The sequence below is a fragment of the Coturnix japonica genome, chromosome 8 (genome assembly GCF_001577835.2).
Source record: "Coturnix japonica isolate 7356 chromosome 8, Coturnix japonica 2.1, whole genome shotgun sequence".
In the NCBI taxonomy this organism is placed as follows: domain Eukaryota; kingdom Metazoa; phylum Chordata; class Aves; order Galliformes; family Phasianidae; genus Coturnix; species Coturnix japonica.
Window position 1 is genome coordinate 8,877,805 of NC_029523.1, and position 27,532 is coordinate 8,905,336.

At 41.8% G+C, this 27,532-nt stretch overlaps 1 protein-coding gene across 1 annotated transcript in view; it reads right to left on the reverse strand.

The window, feature by feature from the left end:
• PLA2G4A (phospholipase A2 group IVA) overlaps positions 1 to 27,532 on the reverse strand; it is a 77,374-nt gene that overhangs the window by 30,801 nt on the left and 19,041 nt on the right. Inside the window, exons 5-8 of the mRNA XM_032446286.1 lie at positions 14,947 to 15,095; positions 10,825 to 10,938; positions 8,060 to 8,097; positions 6,383 to 6,560 (exon numbers count right to left, since the gene is read on the reverse strand). Coding sequence (XP_032302177.1) covers positions 6,383 to 6,560; positions 8,060 to 8,097; positions 10,825 to 10,938; positions 14,947 to 15,095 — 479 coding nt within the window. The remainder of the gene's footprint in view (positions 1 to 6,382; positions 6,561 to 8,059; positions 8,098 to 10,824; positions 10,939 to 14,946; positions 15,096 to 27,532) is intronic.

Sequence of the window (27,532 nt, forward strand, 5' to 3'; positions counted from 1 at the left end):
CCTACAGTACAAAAAGATAGGGAGATTTTGGAAAAGGTCCAGAGGAGGGCCACAAAGATGAATCAAGGGGCTGGAGCACCTCCCCTATGAGACAGGCTGAGGAGTTGGGTTGTGTTCAGCCTGGAAGAGAGAAGGTTGCGAGGTTGACCTCATTGCAGCCTTTCAATACCTGAAGGAACTTACCCTCAGGAGGGGAGTGAAACTCTTCGAAAAGGGCTGATAATAGCGGGACTACGGGGAAATGGTTTTAAGTTGAAGGAGGGAAGATTTAGGTTGGATGTTTAGGGAAAGTTCTTTACTAGAAGGGTGGTTAGGCCCTGGAATTCAAGCTGCCCAGTGAGGTGTTGTGGAGGCCCCGTCGTTGGAGTGTTCAAAACCAGTGTGGACAGGGCCTGGGCAACCTGATCTAGTAAATGTGTGATGTTTTGGTGCCCTGCTAGGCAGGGGTTGGAACTACATGATCCTTGAGGTCCCTTCCAACCCGGGTAATTCTGTGATTCTGTGATTCTGTGATATGGGTGAGCAGTGAGGAAGTGGAAGGCCAAATGGGACTCAGCCTTCTTCTGTGTGCTGCCCTGGATCTGAGGCTGAACAAGCAGCAGACCTCCCTGTATAAGCTGCTCTGTCTGTGCGGTTGTTCTGTGTCCCAGAGGGGATGGAGTAACTAGCTGCTTGTTGCTTTGTAACCTTGTTTCTTAGAGAGTAACCAGTCCAAAATCCTCCCTGACAGCATTTTGTTCGTCGCTCTCTTGTCTCTGAGACAGAACTCTGAACTAAGGGCAGCAGCTGAGGTGGGGGGGACTTCTCTCACCACCTTAACTAGCAGGTTTGCTATTGCCCATTCTTGAAGCTCGTGCTTCCTTCTACCCTTGTGTTTCTTCAATTGGTGTTCTTCTTCCTTGCTCACCTGGGAGCTAGGCCCTAGTAACCTCCCTTGACATCCTTTCATGCCAGGCGGTGCCTTTCATTTATGCCTCCTGGTTACCAATGGTCCCTTGGTACCAGGTAAATAGGAAGCTGAAAGGGAAGTCTGCCCTTACATGGCGATTTTCACCTTGGCAGAACCTTGGATCTTGTGCTTCTGGCTGATTCCTGGTTGCTCTTGCTTGTGGTCCCATGCAGCAGCCTGTAAGTACTTCTGCTGTACAGTTCTTGGTGAAGCAGAAGAGACTGAACACAATGATATACAGAAGCTGTACATCACTCCTGGGCCCGGTAATGCTAAGGTGGACAGTTAGCCTCATGGTGCATTCGTGTTCCTACTTAGATATCATATCTTAGAGCGCTTTATTGAAGTTATTTTCCATTCCATACACGTGCCTCTAAGAAACTGCAAAATACCTTCTTGTTTCTCTTTTGAACTTGTCATGCATGGAAAAGTGTAGGTCTTGTGTCTGCTGTGAGGCTCACTATGTGGTGACATTATTTATTGCAGAAAGTTACTGTGTTTGCCCTGTGATTAGTGAATAATATTTGTTTACTACCTAAGATTGTAACAGAGCTGATGTGATGACAGACTATTCTTTAATCTCTGCAGGTACCAGTGATAGCAGTATTGGGTTCAGGAGGTGGATTTCGTGCCATGGTTGGATTTGCTGGAGTCATGAAAGCGCTTTATGAATCAGGAGTGTTAGACTGTGCAACATACATCGCTGGTCTTTCTGGATCCACGTGGTAAAGGATTTTTCTTTTTCTTTTTCTGTTTTCTTGTTTTTTTTCTTTTTCTTTTTTTTTCCTTTTCCCTTCTTTTTCACTTTTTTTTCTATGTTTCTTTTTCTTTTTTCTTATATTCTTTTCTTGTTTCCTTTTTCTTTTTGTCTTTTTCTTTTTCTTTATCTTTTTTCTTTTTATCTTTATCTTTATCTTTATCTTTATCTTTATCTTTATCTTTATCTTTATCTTTATCTTCTTCCTTTCTCTTTTCTTTTTCTTTCCTTTTCCTTTTCCGTTTTTCTTTTTCTTTTTCTTTTTCATTTTCTTTCTTTTTTTTTCTTTCTTTTTCTTTTTCTGAAGTCTTTCTTGATGGACCTCAGGCTTTGCTTGCCAACTTCCTCACTGCCAGCCTGAATTATTAAAAGTGGGTAGTAGTCTGAAGGATGAATCAATCTAGAAATTTTCTTTGAAATGTCCCTGACCCGTGCCCCAGGAAGGCAGCACACTATGCCACCCATGTGGCATTACTGATATAGATGAAGATGAGAAGGGCTTTGACTCCTCTCTAAGGAGGAATAAGGGACACAAGACCCCAAGCCTGTGGCCTGTGTACTTGATCTTTTCAGCCTGGAAGAGGAATTTAGGTTCCTTACTGGCACACAAAGTGCCTGACTTTTCTGATTCCTCAGGTCAAGCATTAAAATATAGTATAGTGGAAGTCAAATACTACTGTTATGACCCTCCTTTGCTTCCTGCCAATTGAAATAATGTGTAGAACTTTCAGTTCACTTCACTAATACAGACTCAAAATACCATCAGTACATCTACAGACTGCCTGAATAAACCAAGGTAGGTCTTGGTAACAGTAAGCCGCTGGACCTGCAATATCCTGTAACTTAGAACACTAATTGCCCAATATCTTAATAATCAGAATTTATTTGAAGAAGACTCCAGTTGTAGCAAGACATCTTAATAAAAACATACTCCAAATTTCTTTAGACTGTTGGTTCTGATTTTGTATAAGCTAGGAAATAAACAAAATAGAAAAGACATTAAATGCAGTTATTCGGTAACTTCTTAGTCACAAAGCCACAGAAATTTTTTAAGCAATCCAAAGACCAGCTCTAATCCAAATGACATCTAAGTGACAGAGCCAAAGGCAGGAAGAGTTAGTAATAAAAACCAGAAGACAAACAAATATATTTTGGTTCGGAGATTGAAACCACATTTGATAATAATAATAATTAAAAAAAAAAAAAAAAAAGGATATTAAATGATGGGCTTGAAGCCCGTCTCAAATTTACACCAACCTTACAAAAGCTACTGGTGAGATGAGGAGAATTTATAGGCAACTGTTTACCTAATTAGCTACTAGGAGATAGCAAACCGAGCAAAAGCAGACTCAGTTACAAGTGATGCCATATTCAAAATGTAACCACAGGAGTCTTATGTTATACTTCTTTCCTTCCTGCTTTCCCAGTCCTGACATGAAAATCATTCACTCTACTGCATAGCTTCCCACAGTATCTGTAAAGAAGAAAAAATAGAACACAAGCACAACTGCTACCATTATCAAGAATTTTAGACTAAGCAAGAGTCCCACCTGGCTCCCGCTTTCAGACATCTAGAATTTTCCACTGTTCAGTGTGATTAGACAAATTCCTGGCTGTTACTCGGTGTAAAAAACTCACACAGCTGTGTACAAAGTCTGTATCTGATCAAACTGGTAATCAGTCAAAAATGTCACTGAAACTCAAGCTGACAATGGATGGGATGAGTTAGAAGAAAAGGAACCATGTGACAACTGAGTTGGGTTTCTTTCTGTAGACTCCATATTCCAAGTAGTGAAACTCCCATGCAGAACAAAACTGTACAGCCCAATGGAAATGATCATGCACAGTGACCAGTAAGTTGAGACATTTCCTGAGGCTTACATTCTGCAAAACTACTTATTCTTGATGCAACCAGGTTATTCAATCATCTTCTTTATAAGTGTTAAGCTTTAGTAATATAAACCACAGGTATTTACTGGCATCAGCATTCATAAGGCACATTCAGAGATAGCTATCTACCCAAAAATGACAAAGCAAAGGTAAAGATTTAGGACATGCCTTGTTTTGTTAAGCCAACACCTCAGTAACGGAGCAGTAGCTTTGAACGGAAGAGCCATATTACTAATCAGAAATTTAATAACGTAAGTTAGGCTTTGAAAGCTCTTTACACTACCTAATTAACCTACATAGACAAATCCCGACAGGATGAAGAGGGTGGTTTGCAGGTGCAAGGTTGGAAAAAAGTATGTGAGAATACTTCCAAAGCACTACTATTCAACAAATCTATTCATCAGTAAAGTGGCAAGAGCACAAGGGAAAATTTGAGCTTCCTCCAGAATGCAGAGAAGTCTGCAAGTAGGATCAACAAAGCATGTCAAGAAGAGTCACTACCACCCAAATGCAAATGTTTACATATACTTAATCCACAGACATCCTGATAATCAGATATTCCTATACTGGGGAAGGAGTAATGTGCAAAGAGGAATGTGTACGTACAGGGATCTCAATTTTCACTAGTGAAATCAATTCATGAAGAATTGAATTTACTACTTTGTTTCCAGAAATGCACTGGAAGAGCTCTAGAGCAGAGGGCAGTAGCTGAAGCAAGCATCCCACAGCAAACAACTTCTTTAAATACTGAAAAAATAACTGGAGAGAAGCATCTACTGCATAACTACATCCATTTATTTTGATCAATCTAATATTAATCGACATGGAGACATAAGCAAGGTGATGAAGGTGTGAGTCCTTTCCTGCTATGCAGAAGAACACAAAGAGCCTTTTTACTACTACCAAGTAAGTAGGTTTGTTAAAGCAGCACTTCAGCCACATTTCAATTTCTAGCAGGTTTAAGAGTAAGTAATGGCAAATCTGAAATCATATACAGCCATCCTGCAAGCTCTGTTCTAGGATAAATAGGGCAGAAGTAGGGTCAAAGTAGCTTCAGACAGAGGACAAAGGGAAAAGAAGATGCCACCTTAGCACTGGGAAAGAACAGAGGAGAATAAGGCATGCATACATTTCCATGCACAGGGCCTGCTGCTAAGCACTCTTTTCTTTTGAGGGTCTCTATTCAAGCAGATTAGCAACCTAGACCAAAAAGGCAAGGTACTCACAAGAATGACATGCAGTGAGTCAATGGCAACATTGTGAGCTGAATTCAAAAGTCTTCTTAAAAAAAAGCCCATTGCTCTGATCTCTGGCCATACTGTCACACCTACTTACAATCACAGAACAGCTTGAGTGGAAGGAACCTTAAAGATCACTGAGCTCCAACCCCCCCATTGTGAGCAGGGCTGTCATGCACCAGATCAGGCTGCCCAGGCCCATCCAACCTAATTTTGAACACCTACTTCTATTTCACAGGAATTTAAGCCTCCTAGCATCCTTGCAAAGCACATGCTGCCATTGACAGATGAAGAAGCTCACATGAACTCTAAGCTGGGTGACTGGTTTAAAGCCATAGACAGCTAAGAACATTCATGTCTCTTGATTCCTGAAGCCACATGAAGACTTTAAACATACTATAAATCCTCCTGTTATCTCACATTTCTAGCAATAAAAAGAGAAATGACAAGCTATAAGGACACAACTGTACTTCAATTTGATCAAAAAAGATTTTTCATCGCTGGAAGCATCTAAAATATCTGACGTGTCAGCTCAGAAATATATACTTGGCAAATGAAAAAGGGGGTGACTGCATTACCTCAGTCCTTCTAGGGCTGATAAGCCTACAAATACTCTTCGGTCGTGGTAGATGCAGCTTAACTGATGAACTTTGAGACAGTGAGGGATACCAAGGGATGATGATGATAAAAATAATATGAAAGCTTACCTAGCTTTTTCAGTAATTAGATTAACTTATGCACATATGCCACCTGCATAGAACTGATACTTCGGGAACTAAGCTTCACTCCAATTTTACTTGGAACTTGGCAGAACATCTTTGCATCTTTTCTGACAAAGATATGCCTGCTAGAGAAGACCAGACCAGTATCATCCACAGGTATCAACCCTGGTATGTGTGAACAGTAAAATAACTGCACCACATTAAAAATAATAATAATAATAATAAAATAATAAAAAAGATCCTATATAAACAATATTCCTATACAAAGTGTGTGATATATATCACTACAAATAAAATATGCACAACACTTACTCATCTTACTCAGTAAAATCACACAAGTACATTTTACTAAGAAGGAACAAGTTCAAAGCTGTACACCCATAACACAGTCACTCCCTATCAAAACTCCACAGAAATTTAGAAGGAAATTCTTCTGTGTTGGTTCTGGTTTCTGCAAAATACTGTCACATTCTGCTTATGCTAAGCAGCACAAATGGAATCAATATTTTAAAGCCAGATAAATTTACCAGTTTTGTTCATTGCTATTGCAAGCTTGGGAGTAAAACAAAATAGGGAACAAGCATTTCTGCAGTCCTGCCCGTTTGCATTCCATTGATAAATTTTATTTAAGTGCAGATTCACTTTGGCACAGGATTTTATCCCTTTAAACTTTTATCTATAAACTTAGGGCATGAGAAAAATCACTCCTCATCCTAAGCACAGAAGGAAAACAATTGTTTTGCTTTTGTCATCTGTCACCACATTGGACCATTCTACCCAATGCTTCTCACTCCTTCAGCTGAGACACAAATGCAGGACTCCCCTAGGGGCATTTATTTTTACGTGGATTCTCCACACTTACGTCACGGGAAGTGGTCAAGTTCTTGCTGTTTTCCTCTCCTAGGAATGACTTCATACTCTGCATGATATTATCCTTCCGCTGCTGCCGGAATTTCTTCTCCTCATCACACAGAGCCATGCTGAACCGGAGGTCAGTTGAAGAGCTGTTTTTTAAAACAGACAGGAATTAGCAAAAGGCCCTATTCAAAATGAAATTTTAAAGACAATCTATGAGATCAAAATAAACAGAAAATAAAATAAACACATACTCATGCAACAATGGCATAATGTGACAAAACAGTGAAGGAAGCACAAAACGACGCGCTGTGTTATTGGGATATGTATTTCATATAGCAACCTCACTGTTCACATCCTAGAGTAAAAGGCACAAAACAAGTAGCTTCTTGTGGTGTATTACCTAGTCTTAAACAGTAACATTAAGTTAATATATATGACTATATATACAACTACAAAATTTTAGCCTAGAAGTTTGAATTCTCTATTTATGCACCAAAAAAAAAAAAAAATCCAACCACAATGAAAAAAGATACACATGTGCTCTTAAGGGGAGGAGAGGGCAATTCTGAAACCATATCCATTCAGTCTTACTATCAAAAGCTGTATGGATCTCAATAGGGATTGTACTGACTGGAGACAGAAAAAACAAAACCTCTTTTCCAGCTGTTTTCCTACCCCATACAATCAGAAGCATGCAAAGGGCTGTGTAAAGACCTCAGTCCCCTATCTGAATAACAGCCACAGCTTCAGCTCCCACTTCTCATTTCTGATAACAAGGCAGGAACTGAGTCAGCATGTCACCCCATGGGCCTAAACTACAGCACTGCTAGTTTTCAGAGCCTGACAGATCTTTTCTCCTTTTACAAGACTTACAAAATAGTCTTCAGAAGAAGTCTCACTACTGCCAGCCCAGAAGTCACCTCCTGCTTAAGGCCCATTTTGTGAATGTGCATCACTGAACTCAGCAAGAGCTTGTTCTCAGGAATCATTTCTAGACTTAAAAGGCATTTTTCTGAGTATAGCTCAAGGTGATTTTTGTCTTTCACCTGGATGGGCTGAGAAAGAGGGAGAAAGACACTGAAAGAAAGAAGATGAAAACAAAACAAGAGAGCAGGTATATGCTCAGCTTCATGAGAAATCCTGGTCAGAATGAGATATTCCATTTTCACTTCAATACTACGCCAAGGTACACTTTGGGGCAGTTTTGTAATGAGTACACACACACAATGAAAGCTACCACGAGATGCAAAGTCACTACAGAAGGTAAAATAACAAGCTGAAGCTGATGTCAAAGAGTTCATTAGGGAGAGCCCTTGAAAAGGAAAGTACTTAACACAAGCCAAGACGAGAGGGCCATGTACAATAGCCTTGATCCTACAAGTATCTGAAAAAGGAAAAACTATTCAGAAAAGTAATGCCATTAATGTCAATGAAATAACTGCTGTTCAAAAACAACCTTTAATTTTCAAGTCTTTGATTTTTCAGACCCTGGTATTTCAACATTAAAAAGTGTTGTATTCCACACGGCATCTTTCTTTCCTTGAAAGAAAATGATAACAAATGGAATCAAATTTTAAAAGGTCTTTGTTGCCAGTGTATTTTCCTTTTATTTGTTTAGCTCCGGGTTTCAATAGGAGATACTTACCACACCTCAAGAGAGAGATCCAAAGTCATTTCTGTAACCTACACAAGAGAGATTTACATCAAATTACAACACTTTCAGCAGAAAAAAACTCAAAAAGCACACATGCACGTGGAATATGAAATCAGCAGTTATGGGCTTTTTTAGATCACTTCATTGAAAAAAGAAGAAGCTCCTAAAATGTGTCAGTGAGTTTACTTTTGGCACAGCACCAAAACCACAAGAAAAAGCTGCTAGGTGCAGCTGGGTGCTGGCTTTCACTGGTTAGATGCCATTATCTTCCATTCTTTCACTGACAATCATTTTTTGACAGTCACTCCTGTTTGGCATAAAGGGATCTGACTGTCTTCATACACTGAAGATGCAGCTGCAATCCACCCACTACACTCAGCTCTCATTTGAAACTTGTGCTCCACACAAGCCACCCAGGGCTTTCTACAGGTAAATAAATATGCTTAAATTATCAGTCAGGAGGAGTGACTGCCTAGAAACACCTGTAAGATGCAAGTCAATTAATGAGCATCACTACATCATGTTTTCACTTCCATTAAATTCCAGCTATGGAATACACTGAGAAGACCAAACCAAAGAAGACCAAAGATTTCTCCCACCTCTTTAGAATAATCGGTGTGACAAAATGCTGGTTCACTGTCAGTACTAAAAAGAACAATTCAAATGATTTTTAGCAAGTGTAACAGCCCTGGAAATAGGTAGCTGATCAACTGCACATGCAGAAGATAATATTCACACACCGAGGGATGGGAATCTTACAGCACTCCTGCAGCCTACAAGGATCTACCTGGCCATAGCTATAGCTTGTTTCTCTCTGCCTCCTTCATACAGCACTTAAAGGGGTTCCCTGCAAGCAAAAGTTTACAAAAAGATGGTTACAGCACTGATCACACTTGTTAGGCCCAATCCGAGAGTACTAGGTTGCCAGACCAAAGATAGATAAGCATGTTCATCTTCCAAAGTTCTCACAGGAAACGGCCACTGACACATCAGTACAGCCCTGCAGGCATGTAATACATACTGTTTTCTCTCACTCTGCCTCTTGCTGTACACAGATTCTCCTCCCTGCCTGCAGTATGTGATCAGAGGGTGAACATGAAGGAATGGTGCAGAGTCATTTATGGAAACACATCAAAGGCAGAGTAACAATTACGTTATTCCAGCACCTGACATTATTAATTTAGAAAGCACTTCATAAAACACGCAGTGATTCAATGGTTGAAGAAATGTATGCACTCAGTACTAAATAAACCCTTGAAGGGAAATGTTCCAGCAGGGAAGGAGCGTGGTGCCTTTTTTACCTTACACAGACTGCCCAGGAAATCTCAGGGATATGCGCTGTGCATGCAAACTGCCTGCACAGGACTCAGCCTGATTTGGCAACCCCTAGTTAAACGCTAATGCATGCATGCTCATGCATGCAGTTTCCTGCTTCCCAACAAACAGGCTTTAATCAGTTATTGGCTGCAACTAAACCTACTTTTAAAGTTGTATCACACTGAAAATAGCAGAGCAGTCACAAATCAGGAGCTCTCACCACATAATAGGCCACAGCCCCAAGCAGGAATGCATACAGTACTGATAATACATATAATACAAGCACACGGTATATAGATGAGCAGACATGAGGGATGTCATGAGGGATTCAGAATGGCCTCCAGTACTGCAATGCTTTAATACGTGTAAAACAAATTAAACTATTAACAGATTTAACAACAATTTCCAGGAGTTACTGTGCAGACAGGCAATCCTTGTTAAACTGACACCATTTGTTTTGTTTACAAGTTTAAAGAAAATAATCAAACTAGAACTCGTATTTTTATTTATTTATTTATTTATTTATTCAGCACTGCATGCAGTAATGCATCATTAATGTTAACTGGGGCTGTGTTACAACAAACCATACATTACAACTGCAATGCATACTAATGAAGGAATTTCTGTTAGCTTCCTGGAGTCCAAAAGCTTCAAGTAGTAGAGATAATACACAATAAAATCCATATAACAAAGACCATTAAACTAAATCAAAACAAGTGGTGCAGAAACCAGTTTGGAGTACAAATGTTTGATACTAGGCTTTTAAAGAGGATTGTCTCCATGCCTATTCAAAAAGGAAAGCATTCAGTGCTACTCAGTTTCTTCATTCTCCTCTCAGCAGGAGTGCAGAGAGATCCAGTGCCAGTAGGCAGCCCAGTGTTTAACCACGGCCAACAGCCAATGCTCAGGAAACCCACTTCAGGACCAGGCGTGCAACCCTCAGCTGAAATCTCCCCAGCGCCCAAAGCCCCCGAAGATGTAGCTATTTCCTGACCAATAGGCTGCCATTATTCAATGAGGGATATAATAGCTCATTCTGCATTTTAAATTCAAAACTATGTTCTTAAAATATAGAATCTTAAAATCCAAGAAGCCTTGGATTTTCATCTGGGTTGCAAGTGCAGGCTACATGTTTTTCTTATGAAGTGACTAAGGGTAAACTCTGAGTAACATCAGACTCAGTGAGATTCCTTAAGAAACATCACTCAGGCTTCCTAAACACCAACTTCTACATGATTTGTGAAGAAGCAGTATCATAGAACCAAAGAATCACCGAGGTTGGAAAAGACCTAAAAGATCATCCAGTCCAACCATATCTAACCAGGTATATTCAGATCTACATAGCGGTTTAGGTGCTCTCAGTTAAGACACTGATTACAAACTTCCCAACACGTTTACAGTCACATAGCAAATACAAAGCCACAAATGTAGCAACTCACATTGTTGAAAGTTAACTGGACCTCCTTCTTCTCTCCCAGTTTCAGGGAGGATATAGGAAATGAAGCCATACCAAGAGTCTCATCCATAACATAGTTGGCATCCATCAGAGTAACCTAAAAAGATAAACAGCATTCAATTCAATACTGATAAATCCCTTTTTAGGTCCATATAGATTATGCCTAAAGTAACTTAAAAAGAGATATGGAAAAGCTTTTGATACTGTCCCCCATGACATCCTTATAATAAAGCTGAGGAAGAATGGGATAGATGAGTGGAAGGTGAAGTGGGTTGAGAATTGGCTGACTGGCAGAGTGCAGAGGGTTGTCGTTGGCGGTGCGGTGTCTGGCTGGAGGCCTGTAACTAGCGGCGTCCCCCAGGGGTCTGTGCTGGGTCCGGTCTTGTTCAACATCTTCATCAACGACCTTGATGAGGGGATAGTGACCACCCTCAGCAAGTTTGCTGATGACATGAAGTTGGGAGGATTGGCTGACATGCCTGAAGGCTGTGCTGCCATTCAGCGAGACCTGGACAGGCTGGAGAGCTGGGTAGTAAGAAACCGGATGAGGTTTAACAAAAGCAAGTGAAGAATCTTGCACCTGGGTAGAAATAATTGCATGCACCAGTACAGGCTGGGGGAAGACCTGCTGGAGAGGAGCTCTGCTGAGAGGGACCTGGGCGTCCTGGTGGACGACAGATTGACCATGAGCCAGCAGTGTGCCCTTGTAGCCAAAAAAGCCAATGGCATACTGGGGTGTATTAAAAAGAACGTGTCCAGCAGGTCAAAGGAGGTGATCCTCCCCCTCTACTCTGCCCTGGTGAGGCCTCATCTGGAATACTGTGTCCAGTTCTGGGCTCCCCAGTACAAAAAAGACAGGGATCTCTTGGAAAGAGTCCAGCAGAGGGCCACTAAGATGGTGAAGGGCCTGGAGCATCTCCCCTATGAGGAGAGACTAAGTGAACTGGGTCTGTTTAGCCTTGAGAAAAGAAGGCTGAGAGGGGACTTGATCCAGGTTTATTAATACCTGAGGTGTGGGAGCCATAGTGGCGAGTCTGGTCTCTTTTCAGTAGTGTGTGGGGACAGGACTAGGGGTAATGGGATGAAAGTACAGCATAGGAAGTTCCGCACAAATGTGCGGAAGAACTTCTTTACAGTGAGGGTGACAGAGAACTGGAACAGGCTGCCCAGGGAGGTGGTGGAGTCTCCTTCTCTGGAGATATTTAAGACCCACCTGGACGCCTACCTGTGTGACATGGTGTAGGGAGCCTGCTTTGGCAGGGGGGTTGGACTCGATGATCTCTAGAGGTCCCTTCCAACCCCTACAATTCTGTGATTCTGTGATTCTGTGAAAAGAATGTAACTAACCCAACCTAGTCAACACCCAAGGATATCCTCTTTAAGCAGGATAAGCTAGCATACAGCATAGGTGGCTTTTTTAAGGCAGTCAATGGAGTGAGTATGACAGTATCATTCACAAAACATTTTTCATTTGAGTACCTTTACTGTCAGTAAATCTCATCATATTTCTAAACAGATCTAATTACTTTAGATTATATGCATTATATATATAATTATTTCAATTTATAGCTAGTAAACCTTCTCTGTGGAGAAGACAATAGTGTTTTAAATATCATATGCCAAAAAAACGTAAAGCAAGTTTTCAGCTAAGACAGAATCCATATGTCCTAATCTTCCATTCACAGACCAAGAATTTCATAGCAATGATTTGGAATAAAACACAGCATTCCAAATAGCACAAAGCTCTTCCCTGTATCAAACCAGACCTTCAAGTCTCTTCTCATCTTCCATATCAGAGCCTATGCCCTTTCAAATGCAATATCATCCAAGCACTGATACAGATAGCAGAGAACACTGTCCAATGCATTTGCTCTAATGCTCCTGTGCCTCTATCTAGCTGTCTTTTTTCTCAGAGGCAGCCTTTCAGTTCTCAAGTAAGACGTTCACAAAGAGTTTCAAAATACTGTTTCCATGGTTTCTAATAAATGAGCTCTCCAAACTCATCTGGCTTTGTGGATTAGTTTCTTCTGAAGTACCGTGTTTGTGCATTGGAGCATGCATTTTGTGTAAAACAAATGCAATCAAGACACAGACACTTGCATGACTATTTGCTATATCTGAGTTCAACCTTTTCTCAGCTGCGGAGAATTCGTCTCATCCTATGTCACTACTGACTCTTTGGAATGAACTGTATTTTAGTGACATCAGTATTCTAACATCATCTGTGTTCTTCACAGAACTTGATGCTCATAACCTCTGAGGGCTGACTTCTGAAACCAGCAGCAACAGTAAGAACTTCATAGCAGGATTCTGGAGAGCTTCTTATACTTCAAAGTAAAAACTGCACTTGAGACAGTGTTGTAAATTTAAACAGCCAGAGGAGCAGAAGGGGTTGTGGTATCTGCATGAGCCTGGGAATTCACTTAAGTTCACCTAAAGCTTTAGGTGGGTTTTGATTTGAATTCTGATGCTGTCCTCCACACAGAATCCAAAGGCTCTGCTATGGACACTGCGTGTACCACAATGGCAGAACAAAAGTACCAGCCTTAATCTGAGAACATGTTTTTCACGGGGAATAGAAGGTTTACCATGAACAGCATACATATGCTTATGCAGATATAAATCAAACTGGTCAAAAATTCACCATTATTACATGGCATTGATGGCTATTTGCAGGCCATTTCCATGACATACTACAGCATTTGCCTCGTAAAACAGCAATGATTTTTAGTTACTGTAAAGATACATTTCCAAATTCTACTTCTAATGAAATCTGCTGCATTCTCTCTAACAGGACAATCTTTTTGGCTTGCCTGGGCCACACTGCATGAAAATGAGCTGATTTGGGCATAAGTCTCTCCAAAAGTAATGACTCCTACATAAAATATACACAGCAATAAAGGCGGGTCAATGAACCCAAATTCTTATTTCCTTCTTCCTATTTCCACAAATGATCACTCCGTTCCCCTTTCTAAGTCCTGATTACTATTCACCTATATTTTCATGAAAAAAATACCTACTGTTAGATATTCCCACCTTTTCGCAGGTGCCACTTGGCCAGGCTGTGTGCCTCATACCAAAACATTCAGTGAGGATCAACTCAGGTGAGTGCTGCACAAGATAAAATGTCGGAAGCTGTTTTGCATAATCTCTTTTCTGCAAAACAATTGTGAAGTTACTCTGACTTCCCTATGGTGTAGTCACACAGGCAGGATGGACATGAAGGTTCTTCATGCTCCAGTAGACTGACCACACCATTCTTCTTCCTTGAACGGCAAATCTGGTCCTCACACCAGGAGCAGAGAGAGCATTGTTGGAAGCACAGTTTGTTTTCTTCCAACATATATCCAGTAATTTAAAGCTTCCCAGGCTTTAAATTCTGCCCTTGCTGTTCATTTAATTCAGACTGAAAACCTGTATGCTTGTGTCAGAGCAGTTTACATGTTAGGGCCATGTCCTTTGAAGAAACAAGCACCACAGAAGAACTTACATTCTTACTAGAGCAGCACAGAAGAACTTAACATTCTTACTGTATGGACTGATAAATTAATTATACGTAATATTCACCTTTTGTATACAACCCAGGAAGGCATAACTTATTGATATAAGACAATGGCTCAGACAGCAAGCCTGGACATAGACTAAGAGTTTCAAATCATCACTGTGTGTGCTCTGAGGATAAAACAAAACCACACTTCTGCTTTTTGACTGCTGAGGGACAAGCAGGGAATGGGCAGAGACTTGACTTAACATTCCCATGTATTCACTGTCTGTAATTGTAGAATCAGTGAAGGAAGCAACAAGAAAATAATGTATGGCTGATGTGAAGAACAGTAAGGTACCAGCCTCCAGGAGCAGCGTGAAGGATAACACAGAGGCATATCTTACAATGACTCTCAAGGCTATTTATTCATTGAATACAATACCTCTTGCCTAGCACCATGACTAAAGGCAAAATCCAGCCTTTAATGTTAAAAAAAATAAATCAATCAAAACAACAACAACAAAAAAACTCCAAAATCTTATAACAACAGATGAACAAAGTAACTGCCAGACATTTTTTTTACTTCCATTTCCACACAGGCAGCTCAGTCACTTTATTTACCTCAAGAACATTCTCCTGGTTGGGGTCCAGAATGAACTCAAAGGTCTCATTCCACACGGGATTCACATCATTATTAAAATGTTTAGTTCTCTTCCTGCAGTCGGGAGCAGAGGGGATGAACAGCTCCACATAGGGGTCTGGAGTGTCAACTAAAGAGCAAAACAATGCAAGATTCCATGTAACTCAAATACGAGTTGTAACAGTTACGTAAAACCACTGATTATCTCATGATCTATGGCAGAATTACGTTTAAATTTAACTACACAAATTCTACGAATATAATGAAAAAAGTGATAAAACAATATTACTGGTATCTCAGAAGGAAACAGAAGTTATCCTGTTAGGTGGAGAGAGCTTTGAGCAAACAGAAGGGCACTGGGAAAGATTCCTGTTTATTGGAAATATGTCTACTTCTACCTAGCAATGGTAATTATTTTTAAAAGCTCTTACCCCTTCCTTGTCCAAGTGTTACAGCAGTGACATAAGAACATTCCACACAAATGGTCTTCAATTAGAAATGAAAACAAGCAATGGGGCATCTAGCTTTGGATTCTCTGTTCGACTTCACAGAGGTCAGCACAGAACCAAAACCTTACTGGCACATTATTTGAAAAACAACTGCAGAACCCTGACAGAAAATACAGTAACATATGACAACTTTATCTAATCAGAATTACTAGTGGGAGAAAAAGTACACCTTGAAAAAATTCATCTGACGTTCAATAAAAGCCATTCCCTCCTGAAAGCAAAGAATGCATTGCTGGCAGCCCAACAAATCCTACATTTCCAATCCATTAAAGCCAGTAATTTTCTTTTGACAAATAAGATTTTTCTCTCAAAGGAGATTATTTTCTGTCTGATATTTAACCATCACCAGTGTCAGCATCTCTATTATGAATGACAGCTCATTCCGAAATGAAAAATTTCAGTTGGCATGATCCATGAATTGTGTTGCACTGTATCTGCAGAAAAGATTCTATCATGTTTTCACATTGAAGTCCAGCTCTTTAAAAAGAGCACTGTGGAAATAGAACATGATCAGTGTGTTGTATCAACAGAAGAAATTCAGCCAAGCTGTTACAGAAAGCACTAGGTAAGATTACAAGTACACACACTGTCAGCATCAGAGCTGCACTAGCTTCTTCTGACTTATTTTCTTCTAACTCCATATCAGTTTGTTTTCTTCCAACATATATCCAGTAATAGTATGGATTTCCCTTAATCTCACCATTGTCAATCAAGGTTTTAGAAAAAGTATTTTTTACAATTTCTTGTCCTACAAATAGAAGAAACAGGCTGATGTTGACCTTACCATACAAAGCCACCAGCTGTAACATGGTAAAATACATACATCTTCCCAGCCTCACTGCAAAGATTGTTCCCTGCTCTTGGGAAATGCTTTCAATGAAACGCTCAGCTCACTATAAACAAGAATCCTTTTATTAAAGATGTCTTTAGGAAAGAGATTAAAATCCATCACTAGGTCAAACAGGTCTGAACATTCCTCCATGTATAAACTTCAAGTCTAAAGATACTTTTTTCAACAAAGCCAAATGTGTTCAGACGTTCCTGATTTCAGTGAAGCATTATCAGAGAGTGCTGAAGCCAAGAGCCGTGGGGTCACTACAGCCAGGGGGGAGAGTAAACAAAAAGTATATGTCAGTGCTTCCAGGAGTCAATCTTCTTTTGGAAAACACAAAGGCGGTTTTGTGTACCAAGGCAGAACGGAGTCAAAACATTTTGGCCTCAGTTTCATAGTTTCGTGCGGGTTGGAAGGGACCTTAGAAATCATCGAGTCCAGCCCCCGGGATTCGAGCCTCTGTGTAGCAGAGCGGCATTTCTACCACTTGCGCCGCAGGGGGGATTCGAACTCCGGGCCCCAGTGTTGCAAGGCAGCGTCTTTAACCACTGCGCCACGGGGGCAGTGGCCTTCTGCCGCTTCTATTTGGGAACATCAGCTGGAGCCAATGTGCTTTCTGACACTACCAACAGAGAAAGCACCGAACCCACACAAAAAAGCACTTACAATCTCTGTGAAGGAGCAGAACAACATGCATGACTCAGTCAGATTTGCATGTCGTGCTCTGTACCTGTAGGTCTCAGCTAATTGCTACAACTTGGCAGGTCACACTGTTACCTGTTAATTAATGAGCAGCTATTTAAAGCTGGGGAATGGCGTGACAAGCCTTTAAATAGCATTCTTCATTAGCTCCTGATAATTTTTGTTCTAGCTTGTCTCTTAGCTGAAGTCAGGGGAAGAGATGGGATCAAACCCCAGGTGTCTTTTACATCTTCTTTCATTTTCCACTGATAGATGTAACTAATTGCCAGCTTCTACTGGCTGCATTACCTCTCTTGAATTACAACCCAAATCTGTGCCTGAAGGCAGGGAATTCAAAGCCCCATGAGTCTGCATAGCAAAATACCTACTGCAGTGAGCAGTGACAAGATCACATCTGTAAGTCTGGACATCAAGCGATACTTAGGCAACAAGCCCTAGAGATGCACAATGCAAAGAGCCTGAACACACCCCCAGAAGTTTGGTTTTTAATAAAAATACCAACAGTAAGCAACAATCTGAACAAAACTTTGATGCCTCTCCTTCTGTTCAATTTTTACGTGACTATGGGGTTGGCTCTAATTGGAAGTTACAAAACTTTGACTTTTGTATTAAACACAAAAAGCCAGTGGCTCCCCATCTGCATTCCAAACCCCAAAGCATGTGGGAAGGTCAGGCCTCTGCACAGCTGGAAGCCAGCTCCCATTGCTGACTCCCCACCAGAGAGAATCCAAGTGAGTGCTGAAACAGAAACTCATCCAAGGCACGGAGAAGCTAAACTTAGAAAATTAGCAACTAAAATAAATAAAAGAAATACCTTGGTAACTGAGCAATGCCCAAGCCTCCCCCTCACTCCCTGCCTTTATTATGTTTCTTAACCCGAGGCTAGGAGTTAATCATCCACCCTTTCATGTTTGAAAGTTTATTTTGTGCTATTTTCAATTAAGAAAATGAAAATCTATCTTTACAAACTTTCTTATTCAGCTGAAGAGGAAAAATACTGGAAGACTGCGTGCTCTGACTAAGATATTGCTACAAGCCATCCTATATAAACAAAAATTACTCCTTTTTATCACTTGGGGATGGCACTCATGAAGTAGCTACCAGCAAGTAACACAAAGTTGCTTAATGTATTTAATGTGCAGGTAAAATAGATGGTGTGTGCATCCTCTTGCACAGTGCATCCTCTTGCACAGATCTGTTTATTCCTGTACATGTTTTTGCCAGTTGATTTCCCAGGTATGTTTTAAGAAAAAAATGAATCTCAAAACACCAATGAAAAACAGCTTGATCACTGCTGTTATCTGTATTTTATGTTCAAAAAAAAGCACCTTAATGAAATGGTTTGTGGGGCAAAAGCTGTTGCTTTAAAACTGTAATCATTTGTAAGAGAACTACTTTTGCATACATAGGGGCAATACTGTTAGAGAATTTTTCCTTGACTGAAGTGAAGCAAAGCTGGAAAGAAACACAGCCAACTTTGAAGACTCCCCAGGAGAGGCAATATCTAAGTATTCATACTACTTCCTCAGGGCACTTCTGCAGAAAGCAGCAGTTCGATGAAGCTCCAATGGACTCTAGGCTGTTCCCAGACACAGCTTCCTGCATCTCTCCTTTGTTATTTGTTGTCTAGCAATCTGCTCCACATCTCTATTTTTTCATGCAGCTGAAATACTTGCAAAGGTTGCAAATGACAGACCTATGGACACATGAACTATTGTCAGACAGTGACTGCAGTATACGACTTCATATCCCTCCCTTCCTGGCACTGTGACTCTACAGTAAGAGCCTCAGAATGTGCAGGCAGCTAACACAATGCTCTTCCAGCAGCGACTAAGAGCTGCACACACGGTGGCACAGATCTGCTACAGAACAGAGGCACCAGACACCAGTAGCATCAATCAGAGAATGAAGGAATATGAACTCACATACAAATGTAGCCAAAAAAATCCACCTTTACACGAAGTACTAAAATTCGTTTCAGCACTGATTTCAATGAGTCCTACATTTATTAGCTTAGAGTGGGATGAATTTTAGGTTTTAATGAATTCTCTTCTATCTTCACATATATAAACCCTACAGAATACTACCACTAAACAGCACCATGAATCATAAAGCAAGACACAAAGTGGACACTAATTACAGCCAGTTGTTCTCACAGAAAAATGAATAATGCTTAAAGCAATACATTAAAAAAAACTGTAAAATTCTCTGCAATGACTGGAAACCATTTTATATTGTACTGTCCATTTGGCAGGATATTAATATAACAATATATATTTCAATCATTCCAATTTCAATTATTTCAATACTATATGAAACTCAGAATAAATAGAAAAGTTGTTCAAAACTAAATCAGAATGGATAAAGCCACCTCTATTATACATTAAAATTTATCTAATTGGTCCATCAAAGCTTGAAGGAAATGCAAAGCCTTTAAAACATTAAAAAATCCAGTTTGTTACAAAAAAATCTGTCTCCTTTATCCCACTTACCATAAGCTTATTATAAACATTTGTTATCATTGGATGCTAATCTTGGATTATTATACAAACTATTAATGGATTATTAAATAAAACTGGTGAGACCACATTTAGAATACTGTGTCCAATTCTGGGCTCCACAGTTCAAAATAGACAGGGATCTCCTAGAAGGAGTCCAGTGGAGGGCCACAAAGATGATGAAGGGTCTGGAGCATCTCCTGTGTGAGGAAACTCTGAGAGACCAGGTTCAGTTTAACATGGGGGAAAGAAGATTGGGGGTGGATCAGATGAACATTAATAAACATCTACAGGGAGGTGGGAGGCAAATGAATGAGGCCAGGCTCTTCTCAGTGGTGCACAGTGATAGGACAAGGACTAATGGCCTAAACCTTGAACACAAGAAGTTCTGCACTAACAGGAGACAAAACTTTACAGTAAGGGTGCCAGAGCACTGGAACAGGCTGCTCAGAGGGGTGGTGGAGTAATGGCACAAATTTAAGGGAAACCTAAGCGTGGCCATTGGTAGGATCACAGAATGGCATGAGTTGGAAAGGACCTCAAGGATCATTAAATTCCAACCTCCCTGCCACTGGCAGGGTTGCCAAACACTGGATCAAATACTAGATGAGCTTTCCCAAGGCCCCATCCAACCTGCGATTCAGTGCCTCCAGGGATGAGGCACCGACAGCATCTCTGGGCAGCCTGTGCCAGTGCCTCACCACCCTCTGAGTGAAGAATTTCTTCCTAACATCTAACCTACATCTCCTCTCTTTTAGTTTAAAGCCACTCCCCCTTGTCCTATTACTATTAGACAATATCAAAAGTCTGTTTATAAACTACCATCAAGTAATGGTAGGCTGCAGTGAGGCTCCTAGGAGCCTTCTATTCTCCAAGGCGAACAAGCCTAACTCATTCAACCTTTCTTCATAAAAAAAGGACTGAAAGGGTGGAGAACATCCTTGTTGGTGCTCCACCAGATGAACTCCAACATCCTTCTTGTGCAGGGAGCCCCGGGCCTAAATGCAGTACTCCAGCTGGGGCCTCAGCAGAGCAGAAGAGTGGGGGGCAATGACTTCCCTCTCCCTGCTGCCACCTCTTTTTGAATGCAGCCCAGGGTACCACTGGCCTTCTGGGCTGCAAGTGCACACTGCTGGCTCCTGTCCAACATTCTGTTCTGCAGGACCACTAAGTCCTTCTCGGCAGGGCCATTCCATGAGTTCTTCCCCCACTCTGTACTCTGGAATTGTCCCAGCCCAAGTGCAACACCTTGCACTTGGCCTTGTGGAACCCCACTGGATTCAAATGGACTGGAGGTGCAACTCTGAAAACCAAACAGTTCTTCTCCCACTTGGGGAAGTGGAGCCAGGCACACAGTGCAGCAGAACTGGCTGTGTCAGGCTGCAACACCAAGAAGCATCTTATGACTCTACTGGGTAATCTTTACATTAAAACCTCCAGCAGCCAATAGCAGAATCTGAAAAGCAACAAGGACATGATCTGTCTTCTCAAGTTTGTTCTGAATTCCCCACTTTTCAAGAGGACTATGGCTTAGCACACTCCTCCCAGGCTAACAGTGGTGGCCTTCAACCCTCTGTGTCACTCATACTTCAGATGAGACTGTTTCCACTATTTTAGCTTTTTAAAATTGGTTGACTTGAACTAACAAAACAAATACAATTAACATGCAAAACATATTAGCTAAGTTTAATTAAATCCCTATGTAGGCCCTCTCATAAATCAATTTAATTTCAGTGATGCTAATTCTCAAAGAGTATTCACAATAGGTACTAATGCGGTCTAGTTACTACATTTAAATTCAATCTTCCCATTAATTTGGAGCAGTTGCTTCTGAGAGCCCTTAAACAAATTAATGGTCTGTCAGCAAGGGGCCACAAGCAGGAGGCATGAGGTCATTTGCTGCATGTGTTCCAGGTACAATAAGGACTGCCAAGGTTTCTGGTCTCATCAGACAGAGATGTTGCAAAGAAGATGATGTAGGACTGGATTCCATTTGTGGAAGGTGACTGCAAGTGAGGTAAGGCTGGTCCCAAAACAGCAGCTGTGCTCTGAGAAATCCTGCCATGGAGTAACTGATTTGTTAGAGATAATTAATGACTTGCATTACAATTCTTTTAGGCTTTGGCACTCTTTAGGTGAGGGAAAGGACTGTGCTCCCAGCTCAGTGAGTGCATTACTACCTACTTCACTGGCAGAAGGGACACCACCACAAGCTTTCCTGATGCAGCCTTGACAAAAAAATTAAAATAAAACTGCCACCTGAACCTTTTAATAGGTTCACAACAGATTCATCGAAGTGCCAAGAGAAAAAATTCCCTTCTCTCGGTTCTCTCTCCAGCTGCTTTTGTACAGAGACAGCAGCGAAAAGCAACTAAAACATCAGCTTATAATGGTCTGGATAAAAATCTATTTTTCTGGTGGTACAGTAGAATCCAAAGTGTTGTTTGTTTTTTCCTTCTTCAATTGAAATGCTTAGTTCTCATGAGCACTGCTAGTGCCACATCTATGAACCCTTTCCCTCTGTCACTGTCGGATGCCCCATGCAGCTGTGGGTCCGTGCTGATGCCAAGCCTGGGCAGCGATAACTGGGGCTGGTGCAGGCTTAGATATATCATCACATTCCTGGTGAATTACTCAAAGCACAACATGTAACTTCTACGTGTTGATGAGTATAGCTTAGTTCTAGCCTGGCATAAAGTCTGCTAATGCTAACTGAAACTGTCAGCAATTTATGAATCCGCAGAACAAGTTTATACTGGATCTGTGCTAGGTATCGTGGGGTTTTAGAGGTTTTGGTCTTTTACCAGTGGCTACAGAGCTCTATGCACAGTGATACCAAAGCACAGCCTCAGAACCTCTGTGTAAGAGATGCTCTTCCTCTGGCTTTCTGACTCTGACAACTGCTGTCAGTGGGACTTCAAAAGCCTGGAGCTGCCCAGACCTGACAGGACCACAGACGAGTGCAGGCTGAGGCTGGTTACACAAACTTCATGCTTCAGTAAAACCTCAATCGTTGCTACTGCAAGCAGTTACAGGAAATTGTAAAATCAAGTGACACCTGTGAACAGATTCTGCACATCGCAGGCAATTCACTTATGGTACGGAGGAGTGTATGTGCTGAGTCAGAACAGCAGACATACACCAACATCATAGGTTCACAGACATATGAGTTTGTCTGTCCAGCTAAGCATGGCACAGCCTAGCACTGACTAAACAGGCGTTCCATCCTAGTATTTCAACAAATCAGCACTTCTTCAGCTCAGACTAGTATGTGGGAAAGTTAACAATCAACAAATGCAAGAGAGTAATCAGGGGAAACTTCACATTTCACTTCCAAAACACAGTTGCAGAACAAATCAAAGATGTGATTTTTCACACAGTAGATGCATGGTATCCTGCAGAAATCCTTTTCAGAGGAGCTGAGAATGAGAAGACTTTAAGGAAAACCAGTGATGTTTCTGCAAGAGAAACTTTGTGAAGGCTACTAATTTCACTTAGTGAAATCACATCCAGAACAGGGTGGTCCTTCCTGGAAACACCACAGTGCTTGGAGAGGATCAGAGCTAAGTATCACATGCTCAACTTGTTCTTGTTTTCACACAGAATCCAGCTATGATGTTCCTTCTGACTCTCTCTTGGGACCATGCCATAAAACCATGACAGACCAGGCAAAATTTCAAAGCCTTGTGGGGTAAGGAGGATGAGAGGGAGAAGAAAGCAGGAAGAAATCACACAGAATCACAGAATGACCCGGGTTGGAAGGGACCTCAAGGATCATGTAGTTCCAACCCCCCTGCCTAGCAGGGCCACCAAACATACACATTTACTAGATCAGGTTGCCCAGAGCCCTGTCCAACCTGGTCTTGAACACCTCCAGGGACGGGGCATCCACAACCCACCTGGGCAGCCTGTTCCAGGACCTAACCATTCTCCTAGTAAAGAACTTCCCCCTAACATCCAACCTAAATCTTCCCTCTTTTAACTTAAAAACCTCTCCCCTAGTCCTGCTATTGTCAGCCCTTTCGAAGAGTTTACTCCCCTCCTGGGAGGAAGTTCCCTTCAAGTATTGAAAGGCTACAATGAGATCACCCCGCAACCTTCTCTTCCCAGGCTGAACAAACCCAACTCCCTCAGCCTGTCCTCATAGGAGAGGTGCTACAGCCCCCTGATCATCTTTGTGGCCCTCCTCTGGACCCTTTCCAAAATCTCCATGTCTTTTTTGTACTGAGGGCTCCACACCTGGACACAGTACTCCAGATGGGGCCTCACAAGAGCAGAGTAGAGAGGGACGATCACCTCCCTATTCCTGCTGACCACCCCTCTCCCTGATGGGCCCCAGGATCCCATTTGCTTTCCGCGGCTGCCTAGAGCGCAACTGCTGGCTCATTTGTTAAGTTTCTCATCTATCAGGACCCCTAGGTCTTTTTTCAGCCGAAGCTGCTCTCAAGGGACAACTCCATCCAGCCTGTTAGCAGAGTGCTGGGGTTTCTTCCGGCCCAAGTGCAAACCTTGCACTTTGCCCCGTGTTGAACCTCATTAGGTTTCACGCCGAGCCAGCTTTTCCAGCCTGTCAAGTCCCTCTGAATGGCATCCAATTCCCGTCCACCCTATCAGGACTGCCATCACTCAGCTTGGTGTCATTCAGCAGACTTGCTGAGGGTGCACTCCATTCCCATCATCGATGTTCATTAATAAAGATGTTGAAAGAGCACCGGTCCGCACAGACCTCTTGAGGGACACCGCTCGTTACCGGCCTCCACCTGGACATAGAGCCATTGACCACCACCCTCTGTCTGCGGCCTTTCAACCAATTGCTTATCCATCTAGTTGTCCACTCATCAAAACCACTTCCCTCCAATTTGGAGATGAGGATGTGATGGGGGACCATGTCAAAGGCCTTTCTACAGAGGACAAACAAGAAAAGGAGAGAGACCCATTCCTAAAAAAGAAAGGCTCAAAATGTAGAAAAAGTGGTGTCTTCAGCTCTGTGGGGGCATCCCAGGAGCTACTACGATGCTTCACCAGGAAACATGTTTGGAATCAATACTAGGATCAATGTCCTTCAAAATCTTCATCGGTGACATGAGCAGTGGGATTGAGTGCACTCTCAGCAAGTTTGTAGATGACACCAAGCCATGGGGTGCAAGATGATACATACCCAAGGGACAGGATGCCATCCAAAGAGACAGCCCAAGCAGTGAGTGCAGGAGAACCTCATGAGATTCAAGAAAGCTAAGTGCAAGGTGCGGCAGGCTAGTGGTGGCAAACCCCACTAACAGCACAAGTTAGGGGATATAATGATTGAGTACAGCCCTGACAAAAAAGGTGCTGGGGGTACTGCTGGATGGCAGCTGAATGTGAGCAAGCAAAATGCCCTCACAGAAAGGCAACTGTACCCTGGGCTGCATCAAAAGCAGAGTGACCAGCAAGTAGAAGGATGGGATCTGCCCCTCTGCTCTGTGCTGTGAGACCTCACCTGGAACACTGTATCCAGATGAAGAGTCCTCAGCACAGGAGAGACATGGACCTACTGGAGGGCATCCAGAGAAGGGCCACAAAAACAATCCAAGGGATGAAACACCTCCAGGCTGAAAGAGCTGCCAAAAACAAGCTACTGTACCTTAGCTAGTCAGATGCTGGTATGACCCAGATTCAGATCTGATTGCCAATATTTGTCAGATCACTCTACTAAGATTTTAAAGCTTACAGAGACAACAGGAAATCTCAGTGAGAAAAACAGAGGGCCTGAAGCAATCCTAGCTCCAGTTTTCTCTGTTGCTCCAGTTAGCCAGGAAACAAAGCACACATCTTGAGTCAGCAGCACTGTGTATGAACTGTTCACTTAAGAAAACATAGCCTGTGGAAGTTGCAGTATATATCCATTATTGAGTTTTAAGGATGACACATCCATTTGTAGTCTTCATTAATGAAGTGTACAGGACATCTTGAAAAGTCTGCTTAAAATTCTGCATATGTCTCCATCCTAGGCATGGGAGGATAGAGGAGTGGATAATATGCCACATGCTCTTAATGGCCAAGCACAGGCAGAACCCCATATACACCAGACACAAGGCTTCTTGGGCAGAGGCTGACCTCAGATTTTTATAGTGGGAGTACAGCAAAATAGTAAGTTCTTCCACAATGAACTTAGATCTACCCAGATCCTTCATCACTGTTCCTGAAATCTATCAGTCTCATAAGAGATGGCAAAGATGTAAAATTAATTACATGGCTGCAAAGAACAGCAGTGTTTCAAAATACAGAGTTATGAAAAGCTGTTGGCCACCCGGGCCCTCTAAGCCACTGGATTAGAACCCTTCAGAACCCAGCACTTGGCATCCTGAAGTTACCAGCATTTGAGAAGCTCTTTCTGAAGAAGAAAGAGTTCCAGATTACACCCTGAGAAACAGAAATATAAGTGAATTGAGAATTTTCTAGCAGGAGACTCTTAGCATCTGAGACATTCACTTAGGACATAGAAAAAGGAACCAAAGCATACCATTTGATCTTCCCCAGAACCTCCATCACCATTACAAGTTAACTCTCAATTTACACAGATAGACTTACCTCATGTTACAAATCACAGACATTCTCTCTGGTATCAAATCCTATGTTTGAGGTCAGAAACCTAATTCAGGTTCAGAAATTCTTTTAACGAGTTATTTTTGACAAAACAAATGAAAAAAAATACTGGCTGCCACAACCAACTGTGACAGATCTGCACTACTCACAGCTTGCTGATACCAAAGAAAGATGCACAAGGTTACAGGTTTGATAAAATAGCTTCCAGGCTTTAATACACCAGAATTTGTACATACACGGGAAATAGAAACATTTCCAAAACAGAAACAGAAGAAACCACGTGCCTTTTGCTGGTTTTTATTTCACTCTGGGGGATTTGCCAGGACTCCCAGAACAAGCCCCAGGAACATGAAAGCTCACTGAGGTGCACCAGGCTATGGGGTGTTGGAAGGTGCCTCAGACAGGAAATCAGGCAGGTTTCAGTAGCCCCTGAGATAGTTCTGCCAGGCTGTATCCAAGTTTTTTCTGAGTAACCATTCCATTTCAATGATTCAGTAAGTTTTCAGACTTACTGAATGGAAATAAAAATTATTTATGGATAATATCTGGAATTTATAACTTAGAACCATACCTGTTCTGGTGGTCTTCTGGATTTCTTTTTAAACTTTCCATACTCTCTTTCATATTACCTATACTTCAAGCCCCTCATTCTTTCTTCCCATCTCCTGTTCCAGGATCCTGTGTCCTTCCACTGAACCCATCTTCTCCTACACACAAATTTATGAAGCCCTTGTTGTAGTTTTTACAGCACTTCTCCCAAGTTTTTTGTTTTGAGTGAAAACCCTTTCAGAGATCACAAGGATAACCTCTTACAGCATCTTCTGTACATGCTCCTTTCCTTCACTCCACAGTAGATGCAAACAGATTCCCAAGTCCTCCCCTGCCAGGGCTCCCTGACATCTCTCCCCACCTACCTGCCATGTTAAATAATCAATGCTGGCAACTGAGTATATAAGAATCATTCACTTGCCAAAGCAAATCTGTGTATGAGAGCAGCTGCTGTAGTCTAACCTGAAAGCAGCTTCCAAAAATGCACTGGGAGAGAAATGACTGCCTCTCAAACAAGCCCAACCAAAGAGCAGAAGCAAGGTACCACCATGCTCCTCCTCCTCAGATGCCATTCCAGGCTAAGTAAGGGAAGAAGAGCCAGAGAAAAATGATGACAACCTGAGAGACAAACACTCATAATAAAGGAAGCAGGAATAGTCTTCTCACAGACTGAGCCAGTATATTATTATCTCCTTTCCTCCTTAAGAACAGGCAAAAGTTTTCATGAGTCCTTCCCAGTGGCTTCCTGTTCAGCTGCTAAGTCTGGAGACTCAGAAGTCTAACTGAAAGGGGAAGAAGCAGTGGTGTATTATGTAGCTCTCCATCGTGAGATCTGCTTACTCTTTCCCTCCCCCCCTTTCTTTTTCTATTGCATTGACTCAGCAGAGCTCTAGGC